This window comes from Engraulis encrasicolus, chromosome 4, assembly GCF_034702125.1.
Source record: "Engraulis encrasicolus isolate BLACKSEA-1 chromosome 4, IST_EnEncr_1.0, whole genome shotgun sequence".
Taxonomy (NCBI): domain Eukaryota; kingdom Metazoa; phylum Chordata; class Actinopteri; order Clupeiformes; family Engraulidae; genus Engraulis; species Engraulis encrasicolus.
The window spans coordinates 15,443,304-15,453,222 of record NC_085860.1 but is presented as its reverse complement, the minus strand read 5'-3'; the positions used below and the strand labels follow the sequence as shown (position 1 = coordinate 15,453,222).

The 9,919-nt window shown below is 45.4% G+C and overlaps 2 protein-coding genes across 4 annotated transcripts in view; one reads left to right on the top strand and one right to left on the bottom strand.

Annotated features, from left to right (window-relative positions):
- Nucleotides 1-7,602, top strand: part of LOC134447091 (cilia- and flagella-associated protein 251-like) — a gene marked incomplete at its 5' end in the record, with an annotated part of 33,072 nt that extends 25,470 nt beyond the window's left edge. The window contains one exon of the mRNA XM_063196376.1: nucleotides 7,477-7,602. Coding sequence (XP_063052446.1) covers nucleotides 7,477-7,602 — 126 coding nt within the window. The remainder of the gene's footprint in view (nucleotides 1-7,476) is intronic.
- peak1 (pseudopodium-enriched atypical kinase 1) overlaps nucleotides 1-9,919 on the bottom strand; it is a 179,530-nt gene that overhangs the window by 112,728 nt on the left and 56,883 nt on the right. The gene's annotated exons all lie outside the window — the stretch shown is intronic.

Sequence of the window (9,919 nt, the reverse complement as noted above, 5' to 3'; positions counted from 1 at the left end):
GCCATTCAGACTAGCAGGGTGGGCTGACCACCGCTTGCCCCGGGGCCCCCGACTGAGCTCATTCTATGGGTCTGTGGCTGCTGTGCTGCTTGTTACTGTGAGGCAGGCTTAATTGCCATGCGGACACAAGTGGACAGCAGCTTATGGATGCATATGGATACAATTGGAAACGCCATCTCTGACGATCATCAGAGGTCTGGACTGGTCGCACACTGTTCCACTATCCCATCAGACATGTCAATATCTCATTCAGGAAATAAATAAATAACTGGGGTTGGGACACGGGTCACATATGCAAGCTGCAGCACCTGAGGGTATGTACAGTATGGAAATCAGTGGCTAACACACAGACAGATAGACCAGCACACATTGCTGTGAAAGCAGACCATGAATGCTGAATGCTGTGCGTCCCTCATCACAAGTCTGGCTGAGGAAAATGAAGCCGGTAAGATGAAACATGGATAATTACTATCCCATGGCGTCAGATGAAGTTTTCATATATGCAGCTGTGCAGCATGTGAATGATGACCATGTTGCTACAGTTGTGGTTCAAAAAGTATATTATGTAGGCCTGTAGATGTTTCAGCAGCAAGGCGGCAATACATAAATAACTCCGTTATAAGAGTAGAGAAAATATGATCCCATTACCAATACAGCCCCAAATTGATTTCAGCCCTTCATGAAACTGAGAAAAATACCATATTATTGCCATGCACATGGGAAAAACAGTCTGGAACCTGTCCTATGGAGACCAGAAGGGAGTCACTTAAAACCTGTCCAATGTGACTACCGGAGATGTGATTACAGCCTTTGCTCTTACCATGCCTCCGGATGGAGAAAAGAAAATAGGGCACAATACCGAATCTGACACAGGAGTCCACCATGTTGGGTACAAAGTGCTGATATACATAATAAATGTACTAAACTGGATCCAGTTTCTCAAAAGCATCGTTACTAACCAGATAGCAACATACTAGGTTTCCAATGCCATGGGAAATTGCATTGCGACCAAGTAAGTTGCTAACATAGTTAGCAACGATGTTGTCGAGAAATGCAACGCTGAATACGGTATTCTTCAACAAGCAACAAAATATTGAGGCATTTAAATCACAACAGGAGACACATCTCAACAACACAGCTCGGCATGCTTCAATTAGCGAGGATAATACTGCTGTCAGTGTTTCACTGTTTACTCCTAATACTTGCAGAGCTTGCATTAATTAGATTAATTGTCCTGAAAGGAATAAAATGACTGCTACTAAAACGACTCTCAGAATAGTGGCAGTCCAGTTAATATCTTCGCTCAACCATGCAACCTATTTACATGACTAACTGGTAAATTGCTGTTGACATCTTGCATTTCGCCTTCTGCAGAAAGGCCTAAATATCAAAACAAAAGTAGATGGGGCGCAATTTCATGCGCTCATCTCATCTCACATGTGCTCAATTGTTAAACTCAAAAGTTAGATGTGAATCTAACTTTCACTATGTGGATCAATGCATTTCTGAGGTTGCATAACATTTCTTTAAAATTCATCTCTAAAACATATCACTGTACGCATAAAACTATAATGGGATTTTCTCACCCTGTCGCTCAACACGAAATCCAAATATGGGGATAAAAACAGTATCAAAATCTTAACCCTTTCCACTTGTCAGGTATCTTGCCTCGTGAGCAAAAAAGACGCCTTTCAAAACAATTCTACATCACAGTCTTATCTAAGGATTTGTATATATAATCCCCTCATCTAATCACATCAAGGAGCTGACAGTTTTTTAAAGCCGGCATTATTGACATGCAAAGCTATTCCGGATGTAACAGCAAGAAAAACTACATACGGTACATACATATTTCTGAGGCTGGCCTAAAGCTCATCCAGATAGATAGACTATACTAAATTGCCACCTGCTTGCGTGTCTAGGAGACTACTTTAGGTGCAGTCCAGTGATCTACTTTGTACATAGACAATATTTCAGTCCGATTAATCTCGTCAGCTAGTACACAGCGTAATACAGTACATGTATACGTACTAGCAATACACAGAGCTTTGGCTGCCAATAACCAAACCATGAACATCTCCCGTTTTCGTGAGCAGCCCAGAGATCTGTATACAATATCAGTAAGATTAATCTTGTCAGCTACACACTGCAATACAGTATCTTAACAATACACAGTAGTGGCTGCCACTAACCAAACCCAGTACAGCACTGTACTTGGCATCTGCAGGTGGAAATAGAAAAAGACGTAAACACACAAAACAAGCTCAAGCTGGATTCAAGCAGACAGTAGTAGCCTATACTGTAGTTATTCTCCCAATGATGAGGAGGAACCAGCATAGCTAATGTACACTACAGTATGTGACAATAGCATACTAGATGCGTTGCTTATTTTTAGCTCCTTCATGGCTCTGATCCATAGAATGGGCCTGCAGTGCATTCCCAAGAGTGTGGGCGTCCATACGGCGTACGGAGTCGAGTCGAGAGGCCTAATGGAGATACTTGCCCCTGAGACTTCCCCCTGCTCTGGGATATCTGATCCATTCTGCCTCCCCGAGGAGGAGGAGGAGGAGGAGGAGGAGGAGGAGGAGGGTGGGAGGGAAGGGAGGAGGGAGAGTCCAAGACTACGGAGCCTATAATGACCAAGTGCCAGAGAATATAAATAGACACAAACATTTATGCTGAACACATACATGCTAGCTAAGCTAACTGGAGTCACCATACCCGGGTAGTGGTGTGTGTGTGTGTGTGTGTGTGTGTGTGTGTGTGTGTGTGTGTGTGTGTGTGTGTGTGTGTGTGTGTGTGTGTGTGTGTGTGTGTGTGTGTGTGTGTGTGTGTGTGTGTGCGCGTGTGTGTGTGTGTGTTGGGGAGGGAATCAATTTTCTAACTAGCCTCGAAGAACCTGGGCTAATTAGGCATATCATTAAAGATCTGTTCCTTTTTTATTATTAATAATGTATGCAGCATACGTTGCATAGTAATACCGTGTATCACGCTTCATTTATGAATACAAAGTGCTTTCTTTTAAAATACATGAAGGGAGACGCTTCATCTCTTGCAGAGGAGGGAGTGCAGAAGAAGAAGAAGAAGACGAAGAAGAAGAAGAAGAAGACGAAGAAGAAGAAGAAGACGAAGAAGAAGAAGAAGACGAAGAAGACGAAGAAAAAGAAGAAGAAGAAGAAGAAGAAGAAGAAGAAGAAGAAGACGAAGAAGAAGAGTGAAGACGAAGACGAAGACGAAGAAGAAGAAGAAGAAGAAGAAGAAGACGAAGAAGAAGAGTGAAGACGAAGACGAAGACGAAGAAGAAGAAGAAGAAGAAGACGATGGCACTGGCTTCCCGCTGGGCTTGGGCTCCCGCGCGACCCAGTCGAGCTACCCGGCGCTTTGTGATCCTCCTCCTCATCATAACAGCAGACTTGACTGGCGAACCCTTGGGGACACATTAAAATACCTCCCGAGCCTTTTGTTGTTGCTGGCCGCTTTGTAGGCCGTCATTAGAGCAAGAGACCTCACAGACAGCTCTGCAGTAATGAACTCCCAGAACACACACCATTGTACTGGCCAGAGTGGCAACCGAGCAGACACACACACACACACGACATTGTATTGGCCAGAGTGGCAACCGAACACACACATGACAGAAAGAGGACCTGGGCCATGTTCAGTCATTAGTGAGCCACAATGGTCATGGGAAGACAGCATATAGCACTGCATGACAATGACAGGCATATGGAAAAGGACATGGGCCCACTCACGTGCCATTCACACTCTTTACCTGTGTGGTAATCAGCAGTGTTGTTCCATAACTACAATTAGGGCTCGGAATCGATACAGACTTCCTGGATCATTTCGATTCCGATCCAGAGAGTCACGGTCTGATTCGATCCACGATCCGATTTGATTAGATACAGTTGAGGACGATATTACTAGCCCCCCTCCTGAAATTAGACACATCTCTTCATTGATCATTGAGAATGATCATTATTAATAAATGTATGTTATTCTGGAAACGAATAAACCATGGAGATAGTATCCAATAAGTTAAATTTGGACTTTTCCATTTTCACAATGAGTTTAAACAAAAAAGTGTAAAAATGGCAAGGACAAAATTATTAGCCCCCTTATCATTAATAGTCAATACAGTGCCATTTATGAACAAAAATTGACACCAGGCACTTTGATTAGTTGTTAACTGTGTTGGCACATTTGGCCCATTTTTTTCATTGCAAATACTTAAGCTGGTCCAAATTGCATGGATGTTGAGGATGGGCATTCATTTTCAGCACTCTTCAAATACTATCTAAAGGATTGAGGTCTGAACCACTCCATGACCATGGTTTTAGTATCCTTGAAGAACATTTGAACTATTTTGGGTGCAAGTTTTGGGTTATTATCTTATTGAAAGATCCAGTGAAGATCTTAGCTCCCTCTATGAGCATATTTTTGCAAGGTCACTTTCCACATTCTATCATAATTTTCAGTTTTTATGGTGCCGTACACCCAAACAAGGTTTCCTGTGGCTGAGGCTGCCACAGAATGATGCATCCACCACCATGCTTAATTGTGGAAACCATCTTATAACGATTCAAGGCCTATCCCTTTCTTCACCTGACAGAAGCAGAATCCATGCATCAAAGCAGGTGCAATTGAATATCATCAGATGAAAGCAGAGACGTTCAAAACTCATTTTTGACTTTCAAATGTTCACAGACAAAGCTCAATAACACTCTGATATGCACTGCCTTTAGTAAAGGGGTTCTTCTGTGATGATGGCCCCAAAGCCCAATATGATGATAAGCCCCAACAACTGTCTTTCTTGGGGGGAAAATAACCTCCAGGTGAGGCCAGGTCAATAACAATCATCTAGGCAGGTGTCCAATGCTTCTTTGGTCTAATGAGGCTAAGCAGTTTCCACAGTTTCACATAGTGGTGGGGCATCAAGTTTAGTGTGTTATTCAGCCTCAGACACAGGGAGTCTGGGTCTGAATCTGGATTGCTGGGTCTTCCAACAACATTGTAACCCAAAGCATACATTTAGATTAGTTCAGAAGTTCTTCAAGGACACTAAAATCATGATATTGGAATCACCCGCTCATAATCCAGTCCTCAATCCCACTGAGAGTCTGTGGTTAATGTCTATGTTCAGCATCCATGCGATTTGGACCAGCTAGAACACTTTGCAGTGAAGAAATGGGGCAAAATCCCTAGTGGGGCATGTGCCAACCTAGGTAGCAACTTATCAGAGCCTGTTGTCAGTTTTGGTTCATAAATGGCGCCATATTGACTATTAATGATCAGGGGGCTAATAATTTTGTCCTTGTCATTTTTGCCCTTTTTTGTTTAAACTCATCGTAAAAATAGAAAAATCAAAATTCAACTCATTGAACATTATCTCCATCAGTGTATTTGTTTCCAGAATAACAGAAACGGTTAATAATGTTCATTCTTACTGAGAAATCAAGAGAAATGTCTAATTTCAGGAGGGGGGCTAATAATATCGTCCTCGACTGTATCAATCTTCTGAATGGCTTGGTTGTCACTTTTACCCATTTATGCCTAGAATTCTCAGACGGCTATGAAAGCTGCCCGATGCAAAACCCATTTATGGCTTAAAGTGAAAATTGCCACTATTTACATGAACAGGCCACGTGTAGCCAAAGTGAATGAGGAAGAGAGCAACAGGGATTGAGAAAATTATGCCTATAATCATCTGCGAAAAATCAATCCACAAAGTTTTGCAACCATATCGAACTATTCGAACGTGAAACGATATCAGATCGCGATTCAATCTTTTGATCCCAGCCCAAACTACAATGCGAATGGTTTTGTCTTTAAAAGCACGCCTGTTTAAGTAATAGAATCTCCTTTTTCCATTCAGAATAAAGGATGGGGTGGGGGCACTGTGGCTGAGTGGGCTAAGGTACCGTCCCATAAAGACACAAGCCCTGTAGTCAAACCTGAAGTAATTTGCAGATCCTTCCCAGTCTCTCCCTCACACGGTTCTAGTTACCATCTTTCAATACCATCAATTGCCATCTGACTACCACCTCTCAATATAAGCTAAAAAGCGCAAAAAACGAAAAGAGTAAAGGATGGAGGAGCAGAAGCAGATTTCTTTAACTTGCATGACTTGCTGATCCTGTGACCTCAATGTCAATTTCTATGTCAATTTCATTGAGGGTTCCTCTCTGTGAAGCTCTTCATGGGTCATACAGTAGAATGACGCTTATTTTTCAAGGATCAAAGGAGCTAAAGCTCAGAATCAGCCGCAGAGACAAAACAATATCCCCAATACATCCTGGCTGTCATGTGCTTGACTGGGGAGTTACCGTACCAGACAGTCTTGAACTTTGTCGTCCTTGAGACTGCTGTGTGTGCAGTGCAGTCGTTTCTTGGCCCCAGGCGTACAACCACAGCAGGATGTCTTCTTTTGTCTGTTCGTGTTGCGCTGACTTTTGAAACCTGGTGAAATAACTTAACTCTGGAACCCTGGAACAAAATGCAGCGAGAGCTGGATCGTTTTTAATAGACTTCCTGCTGATTTTTCAGCCTTGAAACATTGCAGAGTCACTTTACCGAGTCACTGTTCCAAGGCAAACAATTTTCCTAATGTCTGTCTGTCAGGCTGAAGCTTCCCTCAAACAGTTCAACAGAAACAACTGTCCCAAGTTCATTCCTCTCTTCCAAGTCCTGCAATAGTTTATACGACTACAACTCCTACTGCCTGCACTGCTAACTGCCCCATCATACACCAACACACAGACAGACAGACAGACAGACAGACAGACAGAGAGCGAGCCAGACACGCACACAGACACAGACACAGACACGCGGGCGCACACACAGACACACACACACACACACACATACTACACAGACAGACAGACAGACACACACACACACACACATACATACACACATACATACACACCAGGGCTTGACACTGGCACTAGCCAACCGGCCAAATGCTGGTAAAACTTGGCTGTGGCTAGTAGTACTTTCAGTGTCACTAGCCAATTTGGCTGGCAGTTTATTCCTTGGTAACATACGCATCATAGCCTTTATGCTGCTGTTTGCCCATTGTGTATCAATTGTTTGTATTTAAGTTCAAGAAAAAGCTCAGTAACTCAGTTTCTATTTGCTTGATATTCTTCCATGTAGAAAGATATACACTCATCTTGCTTTAGCACCTCATCTTCTGAGGTTAGACGTACACGTATCATGATAAAGAAAAAAAAAAAAACGATAGAAAATCAGTGGCTAGTGGAATACCTGAATGGCTAGTGACTCGGGAAAACCACTAGCCACAGTGGCCAGTGGGTGAAAAAGTTAATGTCAAGCCCTGCTACACACAGAGTCACACACAGACACACAAACACACACATACACACCTGGCTCTATCCTGCATGTATACCTGGTTGATGAAATCATCACCAGAGGGGTGTTCCTCTCTCAAGTGTTCTAATCTCTGGGCCTCAGAATGGCTGGGATTCCGCAAAGCAGACTGTGTGGAGTGGAGTGGACCCCACACCAGCATCCAGTTTCATCATAGAAATGTCAGTCATGACAGCTGAGGGCCTCTCTGCCACACTGCTGGAGGTTTAGGGGCTGACAGGGGAGGGAAGGGAGGGGAAGCAAGCAGTGTTGCCAGATTGGGCAGTTTTCCGCCCAATTGGGCTGCTTAGGTTGGCCGTCTGCAGGTAAAAATGGATTTTGGAGAAAAAAATAACGCCCAGTTTTTGGTCATAGAAATCAATGGAATTTGGACAGGATTTAGTGCTTCCAGACGGGCTTTGAGCATTTTTTTGGGCTGGAAATCATCAGCCTCATCTGGCAACCATGGAGGAAAGGGCAGCAGGAATGGGCTCTCAGCCTGGCTTGGCTGTGACTCATACAGGGACAGGAAAGGAGCTGGCCACAGCAGGTTTGCCAAAGCAGCCTGGACCTGGGCAATAGCAGCTCCTGCCCTCGATACAAACATTAACTCTGAAACCCCTCCAACCTGTCTCTCTGTAGCCTCCCACCCACACCCTACCCTACCCTCCCCTCCGCTACCCTTCTCAGCAAGCAATTTCTGCATCAAAGAGCTCGCCTGCCTCACTCTCCTCTCTGCACACGTTTGGCAGCAGAAAGGCAAACAGGGGTGATGGTGGTGATTCCATAAGGCGGTGGCGACGCGACACACAATGCTTCTTAAGGGGGCCTGATATTAGTTTGAAGCCCCGTCAGAGCCAGCAAATCAAACATGCTGCTGTTGAAGAATCCGCTAGGAAAGTCCTAGGGGAAATCCAGCCGGCCCGCTGCCTCCATCTCTCACTCTCGGCCTCCTCTCCTCCCTTCCTCTTCCTCCTCCTCTCCTCCCTCCTCTCCTCTCCTGCCTCTCCTCCCTTCCTCCTCCTCTCCTCCCTTCCTCTACCCTCTTCTCCTCCCCCCTCTCCTCTCCTCCCTTCCTCCTCCTCTTCTCCTCCCTCTCCTCAACCCTCCTCTCTGTTGCCCTGTCTTTCCCCCTATCCCAGGCTATCTTGTCTCAGCTTTGGCAGGGCTCTCTCTCCCCCTTCCTCCTCCTCTCCCCTCTTCCCTTTCTCCTCCTCCTCTACCCTCCTCCCCCTCTCCTCTCCTTCCTTCCTTCCTCCCCCTCTCCTCTTCGCTCTCCTCTACCCTGCTCTCTGTTGCTCTGTCTTGTCCCCTATCCCAGGCTCTCTTGTCTCAGCTTTGGCAGGGCTCTAGGAGGAGCTGAGGCATGAGTTTGAGAAGCTGACCCAGCAGACGCACAGATAAGGAGCCTCCACATTCCAGCGAGACCAAGACGGCTTCTTCTGTCGGACAGCGTGGGCAGAAGGAGAGAGAGAGATAAGAGTGAGCCATCCTGACTGAAGAAGACGACGACGAAAAAGAGGAGGCTGGAGGAGGATGAAACATGAATGCATTCACACTTCTTACAATCCCAGTGCTCCTGTCTGTCAACAACCTGCTGCACACAGGAGCGGGTGATTTATTTTAAAAACAAAACAAACAAAAAACATGGCAACTTCATGCCTGAATAAAGAAGTTTATTTTAGTGATTTCTGTTGTGGAGCACGTTTAAAGAGTTTAATCTTCCTTGATATGTGTATGAGCATCAAGACAGGAGATAAAAAAGCGAAGGAAAAAAAAAAAATCAGTCCGCCCTCAGACCTCAGCTTCGGTTTTTCCTCGATGAAAGAGTCTAGAAGGTCTGCAATAGAGGTGAAGGGACCATGCGCTTGTTCGCTTGCTCGCTCACTTGCTTCTTCACATGGCTGGCTTGCTCTCCTCTTCCTCCTCTCTTGCAAATCAGGCCTGTGGCAAAGTTGTGTGACAGCCTGCCTCGGCCTCCAGAGCACAGCTTTATTAATATCTGCATCAACCCATTTGACACGGCTGCTCACCACATTCGAGGGAACAGCTGGCTGGCCCAGATAGTGCCAGTGCTATCACTGCCCCCCGCCCACCACCCCACCCCACCCCTTGCAAAACCCAGAATCTGGATGGCTGACAATACCCTGAGCGTAGGGACTGAACTCGTAAAACTAGCGACACGTAGTCCCCCACCAGGAAAACACAACAACAGCTTACTCTCCTAAAGCTTTGAAGCCTGTGGAGTGAGGAGTGAGCTACCGTGTAGTTGGTGGTGGTGCTTCCTTGATGATGGGGGGGGGGGGGGGGGATTGGGGGGGAGGCTTGTACGCTATGTGCTCAGGTCCAGATGTGAGCCCCTGGGGAAATGGGTTCACATGGCTGGGCATTACGCAATTAATGTGCAACGCAGCCGAGCCCGTATTCAGATTAGGACAGGAAGAAAGAGAGAGAGACCTGGGCTGAAGAACTGGCCGCAAATTACGTACCTCTTCTGAGAGACGAGGCGAGGCGACTACATGACTAACCTCAAAGCACTGTAGGCACA